The following is a 21,999-nucleotide window of genomic DNA, read 5'->3' as shown; positions in this document are numbered from 1 at the left end:
TCAGGCTGACTCTGGTTTACAGTGATCTCCTCTCTGAGCATAATTTGGGGCCATTATTTTGGCACTTAGCACAGTCCTATATAGTTGAATGCTTTTACTTTTAGCCGTTTTTCCAAATGGATTATAAGCTTCTTGAGAGCAAGACCATGCCTTATATTTTCTCGTATGCTTCAGTGAGCTGTCACTCAGATCTTTGCACAGAGATGGTTTAAGAGAAATATTTGCTAGACTTATTGGTTAATTATCACGGTCCTTGGAAATTGACTTCCACTTTACCTCTAGCAATGAATCAGGGGCATCAGACTAGGTGACAGTTACCAGAGGAGCTGTTGGTCATCTCGTTCCAAATTTGTAGTTTGTAGTACAAGTTAATTCTAGACTTTGGACCTCAGGAATTCTGTTTCTTAAACATCTCAGGCAAGGCCTAGGAGCTGAAATTACTACTTTGGTGTTTTGTGTGGCAGCTTGTTCATTTGGGAGCTTTTTGTCTTTGACTTTCTATTGAGTCACTTGAAAGAACCAAGGCAGCCTGCCAAGAGTAATCCTGATGATTAAACTTCATTGAGATAGTCCCCTTCACACCCTCCCGTCTCATTGGCTTTATGAGGTTGCTTTCTGTGTCTTCACTTGGGGGCTCGAAAGTTAATGAATCAATGTCCTCTGGAAATTCTCAAGGCCGTTTTTCTCCTCCTCTTTCCCCCTGGCTGGTTTCCCTTTGTCTCCAAAGTTGCATGCATTGTTCTTAGGTAGTGTGGAGTTAATGCAAGGGGAGGAAAGGTTCTTTTTTTCATAACTTTTGGGTGATTTACTGCACAGGGCAGACAGTTTTGAAGATGGCCAAATGTAAAGTTCGACCCAGAGAACTGTAGTGAAGGGAAAGCCAGAGAGGCCAGCACTCCAGGTTCCACCACCTCTCCTTCCTACCACTCAAACACTTAGGTTTGAACGCAGCCATCTCTCTCGTATGTCCAGTGTGCTCACTACAGCATGGAAACTCACTAGCTTCAGGATCACTGGCTCTAAAGTATGTACTTATTACTAGTGATTAGTGTTAGTATGTGTAGGGCTTTTCCATTCATGGGATTCTCCTACTGGTTTGACCTCAGCACTATTCAGCCTGGATTGTGAGTTAATGCTCACTCCATCAAAGGTCTAGAAACCCAGCCAGCAGACCTCCTCCACTCTTGATCTTTTGCATCATGACACAAACTTTCACTAGCTCGATTTCTGGCCTCTTGAAATCCATACTTCCCTGTTAGCCAATGGAGCTGCTCCTCTCTGTGCACCCTTATCTCTGACTGGGCCCTCCCATTACCCTTTGTTCTGGCGAGGCCAGCCTCCTCACTATCTCACAAAGAAGCCCGCGCTCAAACATTCCCATCTCCTGGCTTATGTTTTCTCTTCTTCTGGAATACTGTCTCCATTTCCTTACATTTATTGAAATTTTACTTTTTCTCAGAATACTAATTCAGACTTCTCTTTATTCGCATTTTCTCTCTTTAGCCTCTCCTTTCTTCTACAGATTTGGAGCCCTACTCTGTCAAGTATTTCCGTCTCAAAGAGTTTAGTCTTTCTCAAGGAGTCTTATTTTAGCAATGTTAGTTCCACTGCTCTGAGTTCTTAAAATTTGTTCAGTTCAGTCACTCAGTTGTGTCCGACTCTGAAACCCCATGGACTGCAGCACACCAGGCCTCCCTGTCCATCACCAGCTCCTGGAGCTTGTTCAAGCTCATGTCTAGAGGGTCGGTGATGCCATCCAACCATCTCATCCTCTGTCGTCCCCTTCTCCTCCCGCCTTCAGCCTTTCCCAGATCAGGGTCTTTTCCAATGAGTCAGTTCTTCGTGTTAGATGGCCAAAGTATTGGAGCTTCAGTTTCTGCATGAGTCCTTCCAATGAATATTCAGGACTGATTTCCTTTAGGATGGACTGGTTGGATCTCCTTGCAGCCCAAGGGACTCTCAAGTGTCTTCTCCAACACCATAGGTCAAAAGCATCAATTCTTCGGCGCTCAGCTTTCTTTATGATCCAGCTCTCACATCCATACATGACCACTGGAAAAACCATAGCCTTGACTAGATGGGCCTTTGTCGGTAAAGGAATGTTTCTGCTTTTTAATATGCTGTCTAGGTTGGTCATAGCTTTTCTTCCAAGGAGCAAAATGTCTTCTAATTTTGTGGCTGCAATCACTATCGGCAGTGATTTTGGAGCCCAAGAAAATAAAGTCTGTAGCCCAAGAAAATAAAACAAGTACTTTATTTGTATTTGTAATATTTATTCACAGTTTCATTCTTACAGTATACAATAACATGAAATTTATATATTTAATTTTATATCTTGCATAATTATATAAGATGTAAATAATTGCATATTTTTTGGAAAAGTATTATATGTTTTGATCATGTTTTTATAATTAGATTGCAAGTTCCTTGAGGGCAAGGACTTTCATGCTTCTGAATACTTGAGAATTTCCTACTTTGTTCACTAGGAATCCTTTGTTTGCAAGATACCAGAACCCCAGTGCAAACTATTTTAAGCAAAAGCTGAATGAGTTGGCTTATGGAAACTGACAGGAATGGAAAGGGACAGGAATAGGGCTGGCATCCAGCCATGATTGATTCAAGGGCCCAAGTTCCCCTTTTCCATATCTCAGCTCTGCTTCCTCTATTTCGGCTCCATTCTCAAAAGGGCTTTCGTCTTCTGGTGGCAAGATGGTGGCACTGTCTCAGACTGACGTTGTCTCCAGGTTTTGTAGCTCCTAAACAGTGCCTAGAGGTTACAGCCGCTAACTTTGGAGAGGACAGAGATGAAATCAGCTTTATTAAAAGCACATGGACTAAGATTCAGGGAGGATATAGATGCAAGGAAGAAAAATATGTCAAATCCGCATATTCTGGAAGCTTAGTAGCTATTTGTTGGTTGATGGTTTGGATTAACTGAGGTTTTTTCTGTGTCATATTCAGTCAAGTAAAGAGGAAAAAGGCCATCAATCACTCTCTTTGAGGAAGAATATTTGCTGTTTTCTAGTTTACTAAGAGTAGCTTGATAGCTTTTTTTTTTTTTGGCATACTAACTACTCAGAGATAAGTAATAACTTTCAGTCAGCTACTGAAAGATGTGATATATAGCAAGTGGTTTGAGGGTGATAATGTGTCTTCTCTCTGCTCTCAAAATACTGTGTGCATACCTCATTTATTTATATTACTATTTCTCTGTGTTTGTTGCAGTTCCTGACTACAGTTCCTAACTCAGTAGTTCCTGACAACTCTGCTAACTTTGTTGGAGGACTTTTGTCTTTGTACTTTCAGAGCACCTGGAAGGTGCTCAAATAAATATTTGCAACAAGAGTAAGTAAGGAAGAACTTGGGCTTAGGAATCCCAGGGGCCTGGGTTTCAGGCTTAGATCTTCAGCTAATGACAGTGTGATCCCCAGAAATTCCTTTCCCTTCTCTGGGCTCTGGTTCTCTCATAAAGAAAATTTTTGAAGGGCCTCCCATTACTGGGTTTGTAGAAAGGCAAACCTGCAGGTAAAAAGTGAGACTTGGCAAGGTATTCCAGCATTTTGTTTCCCAGGGAACAGCTTTGAGAGGAGCTGATGACTGTTGTGTTAAGAGGTCTTGGTAAGAGATATGGAGGGTAGAGCCTCCAAATGAGGTGAAAGCCTCAATTGTCTCCTTATATAACACTTGCTTGAAAGGTAGTAGGAATTCGTATTCCTGAGATGGCTGAGGTGACATCATGTGTTTGTGAAAGGCTTAAAAGCAGGTGAAGCAGATTTTGTGTAAAAAGACTGGCATCAGGCCTGGCCCCCCGTGGGGAACCCAGGCTGATCTCATGTTCCGCGGGCACTGAGCACAACCTGCGGGAGTGGCAGCTCCTGTCCCCCAGATGCCAGCATATCAAGGAGAAAGGAAGGACATGCCTGGGTTACTCTCCTGAAAGGTTACATCTTTCTCCCACCTGCCTCCCCACCCTCGTTTTCTCCTCAGAAATGTGGGAGTCATAGAAAGAGTTTCCGTACTACTTAATCAGAAAAAATTCCTGAAGAAGGAGATGAATTTTGAAAGAGGAAACAAATGGGGCTAGTATCCTTGGATTGGAAGCAATGAGCTAAACAGAATTCCCCAATACTCTGCTGACTGGTGAATTTCCTGGGGTTCTCTGAAGTGTGGACAGTTTTTAGACGACCGTGTCACCTGCAATGGCAGATGTTATATAACTTAGAGTCTTCATGATTGTCGCTGTGGCAGGGCCCTGTTTTTGTTAAGCAATCAATATCCTATTAGGTCTAGTTTTTCTTTGAATTTTATCTGTTTTTGTGACTTTCAGCATCTTCCTAAAAAAGGAAATGAACTTCCTTCTAACTCTCAGGACAGGTGTAGTTAGGGATCTCAGCTGTGGCCAAGCCCGGACAAGGAGTCAGCATGTCTTCGGGGAAGCTTTCTGGACGTGTGTGCTGATCCTAGATTTGAACTCATGCATGAAAACATTCCCTGCCAGGCTTTGATCCGACACCCTTCGGAAATGATGGGACGGTGATCTGCCAGTGGAGTTCAGTGTCCTGGCCAAGTTTGCTGTCCTAAGGGAAAGCCTCTAAGATTTGCTTTAAGAATATTCAATGCAGAACTGAAATTTAGCCCATACAAGTGGAGAAATGGAAACCAAGAATTCCTTCCTCCTTTTTGTGCCATTTTCCCCTTAGTTGGCAGGATGGCACTCAGCAGGACATGCTGTTTTGATGGGGTTCAACTTTTTTAATGAAAAATAATTCAAGTACTATAAAATTTACCCCTTTGAAATATACTGTTTGGTGGGATTTTTTTGTTTGTTTTTTGTTTTAGTATATTCAAAAGATCGTGCAACCGTCATCACTGGCTAGTTCCAGAACAATGGGGTTAAATTTTGACTTGAATCTTTGAATGAAATATTAACCAAAGGTTAGCTCTGATTTTCAGGAAATTTGCTCTAAAACTTTGGTCCCTTTTGCAAGGGAAGCTGCAATTTTTATTCAAGTATCATTTTTATAAAGCAAAGTAGAAAAACAATCAGAGAACACTAAAATTTTCTTAGTCTTGTTGCCTGATATCTTTGTCAGCTACTGATGATTTTTAAATCTTTGGTCTTTGAGGGGGGGAGGAGCTTCTTACCATGGCTATGTTATAATAAAGAATATTTGAAGCAAAAGCAATGAGACAATCTTTCCTGTCTTTTCCTTCCTTTTGTCAAGTCACACTTCAATAGTGTGACTTCAATAGGACTTGGGCCTGTTTTGTCCTGTCATTATCACCTAGCACAGGGTCTGCCATACAGTAGAAGCTCAGTAAAGATTTTCTGAACAAATGGGCTTGGCGAGGTGCCCAGGGGAGATCATTTTTGGCATGTATCACTTCAGGTCACTCATGGTGACCTTTGTACTTTGGCTTTCTGAATGGCCATTGATTTCATTTGTAGCCCTGAGATATACCTGCTTCTAGAAAGTGAGAACTTGACCTCTTCGACGTAGTTCTAAGGGCAAAACCTACAAAGACCCATCATCCCCAGCTCCCAGGAACTCTTATCCAACTATAAACTGGGTTTGCAAAGGCATCTTGAGTTGGTGTGGTGAAGCACGGTGTGGGTGGTGTGAGTGTGTCTTTGTGTGTATACACGTGTGCAGGTGCGTACTGGGCTAAGCACATGATGGAACTGTGAGAAATTCCTCCACATTTTTATAAATTGCCCCTTTCTTTTTTCTGCACTTGTAGTGTATTGGTAGGCCAGGGTGCAGAGGGGCCTCCAGCCTGGGCACATGGCCCAGGCGTGCTGGCTTTCAGTGGCCCATTGTTTCCTGCCCCTCCTATGCCTGGACAGAGGACCCGGACTGGCACAGCTGCCTTCTTGGGGACCATTGTTTGTCTTTGAAGCAGCAGCAGCAGTACAACCCTGAAGTAGCGCATTTTGCCTTGGACAGAGCAGCCATTCTGTCTTGGAGAGGCAGGCCTGGAGAGGGGGTGATGGGACTCTCCCTTAAGTGCCTGTGCAGAGGAGCTTGAGGGTGGGGGCCAGGGCAGCGCCTCCTTCCAGGCAGGTTGTGGGGCAGGGGTGATGCTCAGCGATGTGGCATCATTAACTGACCACAGTGGCAGGTGGTATCTCTTAGCAGAGACTCTTCTTTTGCTGGATCGAGTGGGAACATCCCATTCTCACTTCCTTCAAAGCTGCTCTGTAGAGGAGATCTAGGAAGTAGGAAGGAAGCCAGTCTGGTTGTGGACTAGTCAAAACATGGGCTAGATAGTGAGTCACTGGGCTTCTCCAAACTTGACTTTGGGGGCCTGAGTCACCACTGCAGCTGGAAGGTAGAGAAGGGGACGTTCCAGGTTTTGGAACCAGAGAAACTATGATGTTCCCCCTAAAATGCCCCCGAGACTTCAGACTCTTGTCTGTTTCTCACGTTTCCCTTCCCCACTGTCAGCCTCTTTGACAAGTCAAGGCAAACCTTAATTTGGCTTCAACCCCATTTGCCCCTAATTGTATGACCCTTTGGTAAATTACTTAACAAGTCATACTTCAGTTTTCTCATCAGTCAGGATAATTGGAGATAGCAATTATGGACTAGTAATAAAGATTAAATAAAATGATGTAAATAGAGGCCCATCAGAGATGTTCAGTAAACAGGTGCTTCTTTTCCTGCAGGGGCCCAGAGGGGATGCCTGAGGGTGGGGTGCACTTTGGGTAATGCTGCCCATTTGTTGAGGCACCTGAGGAAGTCAGGGTGGAATTCCATGCTGGCTGGATGCACGTGGGGGCTTCCTAGATTAATACACACATCTTAAAGGCCTCCTATGCAGTGCTTGTTCCTCGGACAGGACAGCCCTGGAGCAGTCTACCTCTGGAACTCCATGGGTATTGTAGGAATTTGCTTAGCCTTCTTTTTTTTCCAGCAGAGGTGGGCAGCATCCATCTTACCACGCTCCCCTTTCTGCTACCCTTAGGGAGTTTATTGAGGCAATGTTATAAAGAATTACAAGTGGCTCAGGGAGGACTGACTGCCCCCCTGTCTAGCCACATCCTCTTGCACATGTTACTGATTGGGTACCTGGAAAGCCTTTTTACCCTAAGATGCTCTGATTCTTATTATTTAATAGACAATTTGTGAGTAATATCAGTGAGCATAGTGAATATCCTCTCTGCTCACAGTCTGCCCACCCAGTGGCTTCTACTGTCAGCTGCTACTTCTGTCTGTCAAAGACAGAAAAGGGACAAAAGCCTCAAGGAATAGTCTCAACAAGGGTGTTGCCTTTAAGAGACCCAGAAAACCCTGGCAAGAACCAATGCCTGACATGCCCTCTGCAGATCTTTCCCCCTCAACATTCTTGTAATCAGACTCCAAAAAAAACACAGAACAAGAGAGCTTTGATGAATGATGAGGTAGGCAACTTTTCTGTGCAGCCTTCTGTCTGCTTGAAACAATCCTCTGGTGCTCAGTTTCAGTTCAGGTGAGGTTACTGCAGGCCTGTTTGGCCTTGGTGGTTGGCACAGGGGAGGCAGAGGGATAAAGAGGGTGAGAACTACAGTTATCACCCATAAAGGACCAGATACTTATGATATATCTGATATCTGTAAAAACAAACAAAAATGAAGATGGGGATGGATGGTGAACCTGTAGCTACTCCAAGGCGAAGCCAAATGCACCATTTGCCCATCCCTTATTGCTTCATAAAAGGAGTGGTTGGCAGGCTTTTCAGCATCATAGCTTCGTTCCTGGATTTGCCTCTCGTTTATCTACAGCTCAGATGAAAACTCGGATTCTGCACGCCCACCCCTTGCTTTACAGAGCGTAGTCTGAAAGCATTGTTACAACTCCACTGTTGGGAAATGAATTTGGAACATGCGGAAGGAAAGGCATAATAGTGCAGGTGCTCTTTTTCCCTGGGGTTGGAGTCACTGTCACAGCCTAAGCTGCTGGGGCTGAGCAGGCTTGCAGGGTCGGGGGCTGGGGGGACGCTGGGGAGGAAAGGGATGAAAGAAGTGACTCCACCGTGACTCAGATAGGGGTGGGGACAGAACTTCAGCAAGATGTGCACCGCAGGCCTTGCAGTCTGACTTTGGCAAGCTGCCTCCTGCGGGTGCCAGGTCTTGTCAGTAACAAATGCAGTATTGCATTTGAGGCAGATCTGGTTGTATCTGGAGCTGCCATTGCTGCAGTTTCAGAGAGCGTTTGCTAGCCCCGTATGTGGATTCTGGCCAGCCAGAAAGCTGCCAGGTTAGAGCTTAACCAGAAATATTTCTAGCTTTGACACAACAGAGGTTCTGAGCATGGGTGAGGATGAAGGATCAGAGATATGAGTAATATATAGTCAAAATACCAACTTGATTGTGTTCACTGGTATTGGAAACTATGGCCTCTGACTGACGGTGAGTGGTTTGCTTGCCCAGAGACCTAGGCGCTTGTTTCATTCTTGATTGCCGCTTCTTGTGCAGGGCCCTTCCTGTCTCCTTTAAAATACCTTGACCTCTCCCCTACTTCATGAAGATATGAAATACAGTTTGAAATAATGGGAGAAAGTATAAAAAGTAGGAGTTTGGCCTCTAAAGTTGAGTTGTTTGAGTTTGAATCCTGGCTCCACCACTTAATAGCTTAACTTCTCTAAGAGTTAGTTTTCCCATCTTTAAAATAGGGGTGAAAGTAATACTGACCTAATAGGATGGTCGGGAGATAATTCATTCGGCTCTCTGCCAGAAGGAAGCCCACATTCTGACGCTGTGTCTGAAATACAGTAAATTGCTTATTAAATGGTAGCCCTGAATATTATTATGTCTGATAAGCAGTTTTTCTTACCTGGTTTAGCAGATTCTTGGCTTCACTGTTCTTCAAGAGTTTGAAAAGTTGGTGAGTTGGTGGTGGTGCCTCACATCACATTTTAAAAAGTAAAGCCTTTAGGTTCCCCAGAACACAGGGAACAACTAGATGGAAGGGGTGAATGTTGGCATTATGGTTTTTTCTAGAGGTGTCTATCTGACTGCCTCACCTTGCTTTCGTTGCAGAGATCCGTGCTCAACTCACAGAGCAGATGAAATGCCTGGACCAGCAGTGTGAGCTCCGGGTACAGCTGTTGCAGGACCTCCAGGACTTCTTCCGCAAGAAGGCTGAGATCGAGATGGACTACTCCCGCAACCTGGAGAAGCTGGCAGAGCGCTTCCTGGCCAAGACGAGGAGCACCAAGGACCAGCAGTTCAAGTAGGGATGCTGTGCTGTTACTCCTAGAGACCTTGGCAGTGGGGTGTGTGTTGGAGGGAGGCATGGTGTGCCACCTCCATCCCATTGTATTCATGAAGCAGGTGACCTAGTGATTTCTAATTGCCTGAGGGTTGAGAGCCCTCCAGGACTTCATTTCCAGATCAGTCTTAGGTGCAGTTCAGCATTGTGGAGAGATCAGAATAAATCATGAACCATGCTTATAATAACAGCAAACACCTTCCCGTGTGCAAGCATAGTTCCAAAGGGCTTAACTCAATCTTTACAACTCCATGTTAGTTTTTGTTATGTCCCCAACATACAGGTGAGGAAACTGTGTTATAAAGAATTCAAGGAATAATGGCCCATGGCCTCTGTGTGTGTGTGGCTCACACACACACACACACACACACACACACACACACACACACACACCCCTAATAAATAAAAGGCAGAGCTGGAATCCAGACCCAGGCAATCTGGCTCTGGAGTCTGTGTTCTTAACCATTTCACTAAACTGTCTTTAACTGGAAGAAGTGGATGTTGTAGCCATAAATCTAAGTCGCTGTGCAGACAGTTGCTAAGGTCTATTCCTTCTGTATTTACAGTATTTTATACAACTGGCCCTTTCACTCTGTTCTCCCTACCACTGCCCTAGTTTAGATCATCTTCATCTTTGCCTGACTGATTGCAATACTTACTGTATCATCTTTAGCAGAGGTTCTCAATCCTGTCTGCACATTAGAATTCCCTGGAGAACTTTTTTAAAATGCTGAAACTGGGCCGCATTCCATATCAATTCAATCAGACTCTCTGGGAGTAAGGCCTGGGTAACAGTGTGGTGTAAAAGCTTCCCAGATGATTCTAACGAACAGCTTCTCCCCATCCCAATCTGCCTGATCTACTGTTACCAGATTTAGTCTTCCTGGAACACCCTGGGGGTCAGGCAATTTCTCTGTGCAGTGGCTCCTGGAGGTCTGTGTTCTTGATGCTCAAGTTGTGGTCCCTCAAGATCGGCACCGCCTAGGGGTTGGAAATGCAGAGTCTTGGGTCCTACCCCCAGATCCGCTGTAACAAGAGCCCCAGGTGACTGGTGCGTACAATTAAGTTTGTGAAGTGTTGCTCTGTTCACAAAGGTGTACACTCCTTGGCTTGGTCTTCAAGCCTGTCTACATCTGGCCCGACTAGCTTTCCAACCTTATTTCCTGTTTCTGCTCTGCTATCCCACAGCCAAACAGAACAGTAACTCCACTGGGCCTTTGTGCATCCTGTGATTTGAACTTATGTATCCGTTCTTTACATCTCTGCGTGTCAAAGCCATACCCATGTTTTAAGACCTTATGCAGATGGGACTTGTTTCTAGAATCTTTCTGGATTCTCCCAGAAGGACGAATGTTCTCCCTCTTCTAAATTCTTACAGCATTGTTTTTGTTGTTCTTTCATTAGGGCATTCAGAACTATCTGTCTTATATTATCTTCCCTTCGTGGACTTGTATAAGCTTTTGTGATTCATCATTCAGCCTCCCACAGGGCCTAATGTAATATATGATCCATGCTTACTAAATATTATTGGATGAATAAATGGATGAGTGGATTTAAGAATTAATGCCAAATGTATCTTATTTCCCTCTATTTTCTATTTTTGTTTATCACCCTAACAATTTGGGACACAATTTATTCTTTACAAGCCAGTTCTGAGCTATGAATATGGAGTCTAAGAATAAGGAGAACATATGACACTTTCAATACAAGCCAGAATGAGAATTTCCTCCAGATGTTTTATCTTGGGAGTCCCTTATCTTTTCCAAGTCCTGTTCTCTTTATGATAAGCAGTCCTGAGAGAATAAGATGTTATTTTAGTATATGATAAATGAAGATGGAAGGATTGTTTGCTTTAGAAAAATGATTCAAGGTTGGATTTATTCTCTTGATAACTCCTCCTAAGTTTAAAGTAGCCTGATTTTTAGTACTATATTATATTCTTATCTTAAGGGCACATTTACTAGAAATTAAAGTACAGATGCTGGGAAAGATTGAAGGCGAGAGGAGAAGGGGACAACAGAGATGAGATGGTTGGATAGCATCACCGACTCAATGGACATGAGCTTGAGTAAACTCTGGGAGTTGGTGATGGACAGGGAGGCCTGGCGTGCTGCAGTCCATGGGGTCGCAAAGAGTTGGACACAACTGAGTGACTGAGCTGAACTGAACTGAAGGTACAGATGTGCTGAACTGCTCTGATTACGATCACATACACAAAATAGGGTTTTTTCTCTAAGGCTGGGAGAATTGATTTCCCTTCTGATAAAGCTGGTATTGGGCTTCATTTTTCCCAAATAATCAGTGAATATTTCTTGAGAGCCAGCTATGTGCTCTGTGTTGCACAGGTATTGGAAGATATGAGACAGGTTGATTGGATGTCTCCATAGGGGGCCATATCTGGTTGGGAAGAAAAGATTTTTAATATAGGAAGCAATTAGAGATAAAGCAATAATGGTCTCATTAAGAGATGATTGGCTTTATGTAGGATATAGATGTGATAGGAGGTCAGTGATAAATCATCAGAAACAGATAAAGGATCTGGAATAATCAGGAGCATATTCATGAAACAAGTGGGCTTTAGGTTAGTCTTTAGAGGTAGATTTGTATAGGAGAGACTAGCACATACAGGAAAGAAGAGGCAGGTGTATTCGGTGGTGAGAGGCTAAAGGGGCGAGTGAGGGATGGATCCCGGAGCTTCCTTAAAAGGAGGCTTGAATGCATTCATCCAACAAATGTCTGTTGCACATTCCTTGAGTTCCTTCACAGTAGACGTTGTACCTTGGGATATAACAATGAACAAGTGCCGTCTTCCCCTTGGCACATTTAATAGAATAAGGATACAGGCGCTGAGCACATCACACAGTTAGATGGGTTGAGGTAGGTGCTGTGGAACCAAAGGACAAAGTGCTCCAAGCGCTTGGCGAGGGGGCTTTGCCGCTCCTTTGCTGTCACTTCATAGCTGGGTTACTGTAATAACTTCCTGTCGGAACTTATCCTGAGGCACCATCTACTTATTCAACAGACCCCTCTGAAATGCCTGCTGGGTACTGTGTCCTGTGCTGATTCCTTTGGAGACTGAGATAAGCTCTGGAATCTTGGCTAACAGGGAAAAGAGACATGTAAACAGTATAATGTAAAAAGGGCTTTAACAGAGGTATGAGCAAAATTTTATGAGAACACGTATTTTCCAAAGCATGGAAAATGAAGTTTAGGTAAGTAGACACCAAATAACGGTTCTTTAACAGACAAGCTGGGGAGTTAAGATTTGATGTGGAGTGTGATGGTGAGCCCTCTGGGTTCTTCCATGGGAAAGGAGACACGAGGGAAAATGGTAGAAGAATGAATGAATGTTTTATGGCAGAGAAGACCAAGATGGAGGTTTGGGGGAATAACCCATGTACAATGTGAGAGCATGCAAGGTTAGAGAAGAAGGAATGTATTCAAGTATTTGAGAAACTTAAGAAGACTGGGTGACTGATTGGGTAAAGAACTATAACCGTCAGAGGTGACCCAGTGTCTCTAACATGGTGACCTGGAAGAATTGGAGCATTTATGATAGATGTGGGGATGTTAAGGGAAGACCCGTTTTGGATGGTGAGCCTACTCTGAGCATGTCGGATTTGGGGCCATAGGAAGCCTGTCTGGTGGAGATGCACTACTGAGGTAAGAGGTTTTGACTAGGAATAGAGAGCAGACTCTGAGGTATAAAAGTGATCATGGAAGATATGCAATTATGTGAACTCAGGGAAGAGAAAGATAAGAACAAAGAGCTCAATCCAGGACCGAAGGCTTGCGCACACCCAGTTTTAGGGAGTAGTAAATGTTAATTATTAGAAGTAAAAGTTACCAGGAGAGTATGTGGGAGGGAAGGAGGAAGGAAACAAGGAGAGAGGGTGGTGTTTTTTTTTAAGCACTTAAAAGGATGGAAAGGATGTAGGTGTGTCTGATGAAACTAGCAGGCTTTCAAGTAGAAAATCTGTAAAAGTCAATCCCAGCAATTTCTTATTGATATTCTCCCATTATAAGCATTGTAAAGCAAAGATGACTAAAATGAGACCCAAACCCAAGAACTTCCTATCTATTAGAGTGAAACATGAAATTGCTGATTTTTGGAAGACACAAAAGTTCACAAAGTGGCCAATTCATGTGGTCTAGCCTAATAGAAGAGGCGATGAGACATACACACCGATGCATAGGACACAGGCAAGATGGTGAGAAGCTCATTTAGGGAGTCCAGGCAACATTGTTTCATACATAATTTATTCCTAAAAATGTACACGAGCCTTCCACGGAGAAGAGGTTTTCTGTTACTGTAAGTATATTTGTGAAATTATGAGTTACACCTCACCTGATGGACTTTGGCCACCTGATGAGAAGAGCTGACTCATTTGAAAAGACCCTGATGCTGGGAAAGATTGAAGGCAGGAGGAGAAGGGGACAACGGAGGATGAGATGGTTGGATGGCATCACCGACTCAATGGACATGTGTTTGGGTGGACTCCGGGAGTTGGTGACGGACAGGGAGGCCTGGTGTGCTGCGGTTCATGGTGTCACAACGAGTCGGACATGACTGAGTGACTGAACTGAACTGAACTGATGGACCTTGAGCCTTTTGTACTGTGTCTTTTATTTTCTTCTTTTTGCCACAGTTGAACCCATGGCAACTGCTTGAAGCATTTGAACCTGCTTAAATCCAGGGAGCATTTGAGGAATCTTGGTGGCTGGTGATTTCTAGCCTTGTCTTGTTCATACAGTGATGAGACTCTACTTCTCTGGTGGCAGCACCTGCATTTTTCCACTTCTCATTCATCTCTGCTTCGTAAAATGCAGCCAGGTATTTGGATGTTTGCACCTACAGGCATTGCTGTAGAAAGACAACCACACTGCTGAAACTGAGCTCACTCTTGGCAAACAGCACCACCAGACCACGCTTGAAACAGTTGTTAGCAACTGAAAATTGGCATTTTGGGCTCAGGAAAGGCTTTTTAGGTATATCTGTTTTGGTTAAGGAATAAGTTTGGCAGCTCTAATAGACCCAAATAATAGTATCTTACACAAACAGAGTTTGATTTTTCTCTCCTGTCATTATCTGGTCATTAGCTATCCTGGGCAGTGTTGGGATCCTTATTCCATCCCTAGAGTGTTGCCCTGGTTCTTTATGACCTAAGATGGCTCAGACCATCATGTCCCCATTCCAGCCAGAAAGAAAAACAAAAGGGCCAGGGGCAGATACATCCTTACCTTTTAAAGGTACAGTCTGGAAGTGCCACATACATCTCTTCAGCTCACATAGACGCATGGGTTTACTGAGCTACAAGGAAGGCTGGGAAATGTACTTTTTAACCTAAAGACCAGAAAGGAGAATTTCTATGAATGGAAGGGGAAAATAGTGGGGGACAATTAGCAGCCTCTGCCACGTTGTCTGTGTGTGATTTGCAAGAGGGCAGGCGTATGAAAGACCATTTCACTCATCCACTTTGAAAAGTGCCATAAATGCACAGAGAAGAGGGGGCTTTATGGAGGTGAGTTTCAGTGGATGGGAAATGGAAACATAAAAGTGCCAATACAAGTTATTAGTTTTATAAGCTTAATTCAATGGAAACAATCCAGAAGTTGTAGAAGTAGAATAAAAAAGTTGAGAAGGAAGCATTTTAGGCAGCAAGAACAGTGTTGATAGAGGCCCAGAGCTGGGGAAAACATAGCTGGTAGGTAACTCATCTGTTTTTCAAAAGAGCAGAAGCGATAAATGTGATAGGGACATAAGCCTGAAAAGTTGATAGGAACCAGATCACAGTGGTCTGTGAATGCCAGGCGACAAGAGTTTGGGCTTTATTCTGTAAGCATGGGGGGCCCATTGATAGTTCTGGAGCATATTTATAGATGGCTGTGCTTTGGAAAGGTAACTATGGCAACAATGCATAAGATCAGCTGGAGCAGAGAGACTGGAGGGAGATGCATTAGGAAGGGACGGCAGTGAGCCTCAGGTTAATGTGGGCCGATACTGAAGTCGTGCCCTGGAAACTCAAAAAAAAATGGGTCAGACATGAGGGCAAGAAGCAATTAAAGTCAAAGAAGCTGGGACAGAGGAAGGGCTGTGGGTTTCCTGGTCTCTGGAGTGGCAATTGTACTATATTTTCACTCAGCCAGCGAAGTGTAGCCTTGATTCTGCTGACTCTAGGACTGGTCCCTAGAATAGTTCATTCTCTGCCCAAAGCATCTCAGTGGGCACTCGTCACCTCCCCCGGAGCTGTAGCAGCTGTTGGCCCAGCAATGCCATGAATTTGTCTCCTTGTGCTGCCAGGAGAGCAGCTGCCAGCGGGAGCCCTGGACAGACGCTTCTCAGGGACATGGAAACTATTCAACTTGGGATGGGGTAGGTTGGCCAGGGCTGAAATTGGTCTACATGGTTTGTCCCACCCTTTTCCAGGCCAGTTTCTCAACCTGGCTAGATTTCAGCCCCTCATACTGGGTTAGGTTAGGTATTTTATTACAGTCTTAAGTGACCACATTTAAGGACCAGCGTTGCTGAACTGCTGTTTTCATCTTTTCTTGGACAGCTTCTTACTTGGAAGCGATTACCCTGTCTCTCTTTGGCTTGATTTTCTCTTCTGCTTTTCTCCTGCTCACCTTTGTCCTCTCTGACACCGTCTCAGTGCAAACACTCTCATTAAAGCTCACGCCAACTGTGACTCCATCGCAGAATCTGACCCCTTGGTTCCCCTCCCCTCTTCCCCCTACAGATAGAACTATAATGATTATCTCTATCTTATTCTGCTTTGTTTAAGATAAGTAATGTGGCTTCCTTCATCCCTTTGCATTGTTGGAGGACCCTATTAATGTTTAAAAATTCTATCTGCCTGATTTAAGAGCAGAGATATTATGTGAGGGTAGAAAGTCTTCCTAGGGAAGATGCTCTTGCATTTTCTTTGACTCCTTGAAGAGTCTAAATGTATTCCTATTTGTTGCTAAGCCTTTGATTATCTTTTTAAAGTGGAATCTGTGTTAATATTGCCCAGCAGGACTCTAATTGATAATGCGTTGGCTGGTTTGTTTGTTTGTTTGGCTTTTTTTTTTTCTCATAGACTTGCTGTAAATTGCCTTTCAGTCATAGCTCATTTGGTTTTGATCTCCTACTTTTAATAGCTCAGTTTTTTTCTTTTATTTTGAGGTAGGGTTGTGGGTTTGGGTTTTTGTTTTTCATATTGAGTTTTAGAGGAATACTCCTACACTGCTATCCTGCTGTGTTCCTTACAGAGACCTTATGCTACTTTATAACCCACTGCCAACATCTTGCCTTTTTTTCCCACTTTTCCTTCTCAACAACAAATATTTGTTGAACATTTTTAAAGTTATTAGTCTAGCCTCTTAGAGAGTCAATAAAGTGGAAGTAGTGGTTCTTTCCCACATGACTTTATAATCTCAAGTCAAGTCAATGGTGCTCCATCATGTCCAACTCTTTGCAACCCCATGAACTGTAGCCCACCAGGCTCCTCTGTCCATGGGATTTCCCAGGCAGGAATACTGGCATGGGTTGCCATTTCCTACTCCAGGGAATCTTCCTGACCTGCATCTCCTGTGTTTCCTACATTGCAGATGGATTGTTATCTGCTGGGTCATTGGGGAAGCCACTAACTTTATAATCTAATCAGGGACAAATTATGCCTGGATGTAATAACACAGATCTTCAGTGTAGGGCAATATGGGGTAAGTACCAAGTGTATGCTACAGGAGGCATAATGCACAGTTGGTCAGTCAGCAAACTTTCAAGAGGGGAATGGAATTTGAACCAGACCTTGAAAATGGCTAGGATTTTAACAGATGAAGATCAAGGGAAAGGAAAGATGTTGTAGCCAAGAGTAAAGTACAAAGCACTTTTGGGGTACAATAAGTAGACCGGTTTGGTTGGGGTAATGTGTATATAGAGGTCCTGGACTAAAGTAGATAAGACCATATCTTGGTGAACCTTGACTCTTAGCTAAGAGATTTGGCCTTATGCAGTGGACACTGGAAACCACTGAAGGTTTGCACAGCACATGTCCAAGCTGAGGTGTGAACTGGATTTAAGGATGATTAACCTTAACCTTGATGGTGATGGTTTGCTAAATGACAAGGAAGTTGAGACAGTGAAACCTGTTGTCATGGTAAGTAATAAGGGTCTAAATTAGGGTGGGATGGTAGGGATGAAAAGAATAGAAATTGATCCTTCAGTCCACTTAGCAAGCATGTATTGTGCTCTTTCCATGTGCCACATGCATGCCAGGCAGATGGATACTGCCCTCTACTCTCCTCCTGGAGCTTACAGTCTGGAGGCATATGGGAATCACCTGGTGCAGTAAGACTACAGGAATCACTGACTGATGGGATTTGGGTTCAAGTAATCTTGGCAGTACAAAAGAAAAAGGACTGTGAAGTTTCTTTTGGACTTGGGTGACAGGTAGATTAATGGTGCCTTTAATATAAATCCCAAAGTTAGGAGAAAGAGCTGTTTTTGAAGAGCTGAAATATGCGAAATTTGGATTTTTTAAGTTTAAGACATCGCAAGGATATTGAAGCTGGAATTTCTGTAATTGACAGAAAATGAATGGCTTTAGTCAGAGCTAAAGATCTGGACTATATTCAGAGCTAATGTGTGGGTTGTTAGAGATCTGGGGCGTGTTCATAGGGAGATGATGGTTGAGGCTGTGGAATGTTTGACTTCCCAACAGTAAAGGTGTTAGGAGTTTAAAAAGGGAAACTTGTATTGTCTGTGGTACTCAGATTGCAGAGAGTGAAAAGATATATTTGTTTGTGTATTCATTCAGTACCCATTTGGGAGACCTAATTATATACAGGCATTGAGCTAGGTACTAGGGATAGGAACAAGAAAATATCCTATTCTTGCTAACGTTAAATTAGCAGTATATTAAGGAAATACACATGGAAAGTAAGTCTTCATATTTGGCTAGTTATGAGTATGTAACTATTGGAAGGGGTGTGAGGGAGAGGACTTGGTTATCTCAGGAATCTGGTAGATGTTCCACCTGCAGTACTTTCAGTGGGAGGTTAGATACGTAATTCATTAAAGAGAAATTCTTGTAGCATCCATGTTCTTGGTCTTGGGCCCAGTATTTGAATGCGCACAGTCTGTTCAGTTATATCACCTGTTGCCAATGGATTTTTCCTCTGGAGCTGAGTTCCAAATTGCCCATCAACCTCCTTGGACAGCATTGGGTTGAAAAATAGAGTCAGTCGGCCATGGAGAGTATTATAGCTGTGATTGCAAATCAGAATAGATGAGGGCCAGAAAGTTCCTTTTTGAGTATTGTGTGCTTTTGAGGAGGGAAGTAGGAAAAAGCCTGAAGCTGCCAGAAGGAAGAACCCCTTATTTCCTGGGATCAGTGTGTCACTCATTTGTTTTGGATATATTTGGGAGCTGTTTGTTCCTTCAGGGAAACTTTGCCCAGAATTAGCATCTGGTGTTGAGCAAGGGTTGGTTTCCTTTTGCCATGGCTCAAGCTGACTTGGTTTAGAAACTAATGAAAGATCTGTTGGTGAGTTTTTCACTAGCCCTGTCCATATAGAACCTTCAGTATGGTTGAGTCCTTTTTGGAAGAGTTGGGAGGTCTCCTCACACCTGGATAAAAGACGATGGAAAAGACACAGGCAATTTAGGGGATCAGCAAGACAGAGTAGTGGTTTGTCTTTTGAATAGAGAAAGAATTCATTTGAAAGCTCTGTGGCAGGCTTTAAGACTTAGAAGAGCTTAGAGCTTTAATCCAGACAAATCTGGATCTTTCACTTATAGCTGTGTGACCTTGACCAAGTCACTTAACCCCTTTTTGCTTCAGTTTTCTCATCCATGATATGCGGAGAATAAAGTGTACCTTGAAGAGTTGCTCTAAAGATTAGATACAATATCTGTAAAGCACTAGCCAAGTGCCTATAACTTACTTTTTGTTGTTCAGTTGATAAGCCATGCCTGACTCTTTGCAACTCCATGGACTGCAGCGTGCCAGGCTTCTCTGTCCTCCACTATCTCCCAGAGTTTGCTCAAATTCATTTCCACTGAGTCGGTGATGCTTTCTAACCATCTCATCCTCTGCTGCCCCCTTCTCCTTTTGCCTTCAATCTTGCCCAGCATCAGGGTCTTTTCCAATGAGTAACTTACTAGCAGCTCAAAAAATGGTAGCTGACCTAATTGTCATCACCACAGAAGGAATGTAGCCTGATTGTCAAGATCACAGGTTCTGGAACCAGATTTTCTGAGCTCTGATCTAGGATTTTCTACTCACTAGCTATGTGATTTTATATGAAGGTTGTTAGCTGCCTCAGTTTTCTCATCTGCAAATCATGGATAATAAGAGTATCTACCTCATGGAGTTGTTCGGAGAAGGCAATGGCACCCCACTCCAGTACTCTTGCCTGAAAAATCCCATGGATGGAGGAGCCTGGTAGGCTGCAGTCCATGGGGTCGCAAAGAGTCGGACACAACTGAGTGACTTCACTTTCACTTTTCACTCTCATGCATTGGAGAAGGAAATGGCAACCTATTGCAGTGTTCTTGCTTGGAGAATCCCAGGGACGGGAGAGCCTGGTGGGCTGGTGTCTGTGGGGTCGCACAGAGTCAGACACGACTGAAGTGACTTAGCAGCAGCAGTATGGAGTTGTTACGCTGATTAAATGAATTTTAATGTGAAGCCTTTAGGACAATGTTTGACCCAAAGTAAATGTAAATAGCAGTGACAATTTTTTCTTGTCCAGCTCCTGAGGAGTTGGGACCAAAGATAGCCATACCATAGCTAATAGTAGATCAGATTCACCATTTATTCCCTAAGCAGAGTTAAGCACTCTTAAGCCTAGCCCTAGGTAATAGTATGTCAGTCTGCATTTACTTCAGTGACCCCTATGGGCCCTCTCGAATGACAGACTCTTTTTGCTTCTTGATTTTTATGATACGACTGCCTTGGGATGAAATATGTAATTAAGTGACTCTGTGTAATTATATGTCCAGTTCTTATAAAAACTCAGCAGTTGTGTGTTTTGTCCTATAAGGTGTCTTACTCATTAGGTGTCATGAACTGCCTTGAACCAGGTAGTTAACCCTGACTTGTTATTTTTAGATTCAGGCTCACCATCATCAAGAGGAGGAAATTTGTCTTACAACCACCCTCTGATGTCCTTGCCCTCACAGAGTTAATAGTTAGCACTAATTGCCTAATCATTAAAGGTGTAGTGTTGAGGCCCATAGGTCCCCACTGTGCTCCAGGTAAATAAAAGAACACCAGTCAGTCCTGTTCAGCCTCCTGCAGCAGCTACCATCAGGACCGGCAGGCCAGGGCAGCCCAAATCTCAGGCATGAGCACAACAAACTGTGGTTTATGGGGTTGTCTGTCTCATGAGGCCAAACAGAAGCTTACAAGCTTCTGCATAAATGACTTCATATCATTCTTTTAGTGCAGGGAATGATAGGGGGCAGGCTGGGAGCAAAACATGCTTTTATGCACAGTTGGGAGGATGTTGGAGGCTGGGGACTTTCTGTGTCTCCTGGGCTCTGCTATTGAGATGTCAGCAGGAGACACCTTGGTCTTTCAGCTTGCCAGGCACAGACCCTGGTGATCTTGTCCCTTAACAACAGTGCTGGGCACACGGAACTCTTAGTATTCATTTTCCTGGCTCTTGTAAGCCCATAATAACTCCACAGTAGACACAGGAAACAATGTGTGGTGGGTTCTTTCATTCTTAGAAATCCATAGCCAATTAAATGAATTGACTTTGATCCAGTTCTCTTTTAAAGGCAAAAGCCATGTCATCTTTATTGGGAGATGGCTGTGTTAAGTGGGAGGGTTTACAAGATAAGAAGAAGAGACAGTCTACTATAAGGACACTCATAATTGGAATGGGGAAAAATAAGGTCGGAAGAGAATAATAAGCACACATGTGCACGCGGGCACACGAATCTAAAAATAGGGGCCCGTGTAAAGCAAGTTTCAGTCGTCACCAGGAAGGGAGGGAAGGTGGAGGGATTGGGTGGTACTCGTGCTTGGTTCAGCCAGGGAGAGGTGCAGGATAGCAGTTATGTTCTCAATTAGATTTGGTCCCAAGCTAATTCAAGTAAAGACTTTAATATCTAATTTCTGTGCTGCACTGAAGTATCATGCTGTGAAAAGAAACGGAGTCATGTGGGAAGAGCTCAGTGTTAATGAAGGATTTAGGGAGAATGAGAAAAAAGTAGGGGTTTGGTTTTTCAGGTTTGAAATCCTTTCCACTATCTCCTGCCTTTATACACCTCCACCGGTCATTGGATCATTGCCCCATTTTAATTCAGGGAAGGTCAATGAACACAGCTCTGCTTCTTAGCATATTTTGGGTGCAGCTGGTTAAAGAGCCAGAATTAGAAAATGAATCGAACAAACTAGGATTATCTTCAGCGGGAGGATGCTGAGCTGTGTTTGCCGATTTCTGCTTAAGCAGTTGGGACAGGGCATCCTTGCATGAAATTCAGACATCCCTCCCTGGCAGCCTCTGTGTTAAAGTAGAGGTTGCAGAACAAGTCTGGCAGCTCTCAGCCTGAACCCTTGTAAACAACAGATGTTCATAACTAACTTCTGGGGGTGGGGGTGGGGGTTTCTGTTGATGCTTGAAATTCTTTGAATTTACAGGCAGCATCTCGAGGATTTAGCAAAAGGAGGAAGCTGTACAGAATTGATGCCGCAGCGTACAGGTGGAAATGATGCCTCACACGTTTCCTTTGGAAGACAAAGCACAG

At 43.6% G+C, this 21,999-nt stretch overlaps 1 protein-coding gene across 50 annotated transcripts in view; it reads left to right on the top strand.

Annotated features, from left to right (window-relative positions):
* SRGAP2 (SLIT-ROBO Rho GTPase activating protein 2) overlaps window positions 1-21,999 on the top strand; it is a 258,045-nt gene that overhangs the window by 97,035 nt on the left and 139,011 nt on the right. For 48 of the 50 annotated variants that reach the window (XR_014054259.1, XR_014054265.1, XR_014054262.1 and 45 more), the window contains one exon: window positions 9,023-9,215. Coding sequence is in view for 25 of the 50 variants with exons in the window: in XM_081492024.1 (XP_081348150.1) it covers window positions 9,023-9,215 (193 nt within the window). In the remaining 25 variants the exon portion in view is untranslated. Of the gene's footprint in view, window positions 1-3,225; window positions 3,346-9,022; window positions 9,216-21,999 lie in introns of all 50 variants that reach the window. The other 2 variants (XM_081492034.1, XM_081492030.1) reach the window with 1 other exon arrangement.

Source organism: Giraffa tippelskirchi, chromosome 5, assembly GCF_054371585.1.
Source record: "Giraffa tippelskirchi isolate mGirTip1 chromosome 5, T2T-mGirTip1v1.2.pri, whole genome shotgun sequence".
Classification (NCBI taxonomy): domain Eukaryota; kingdom Metazoa; phylum Chordata; class Mammalia; order Artiodactyla; family Giraffidae; genus Giraffa; species Giraffa tippelskirchi.
The sequence above is the reverse complement of the archived record's forward strand: the minus strand, read 5'-3'. Positions and strand labels throughout refer to the sequence as shown.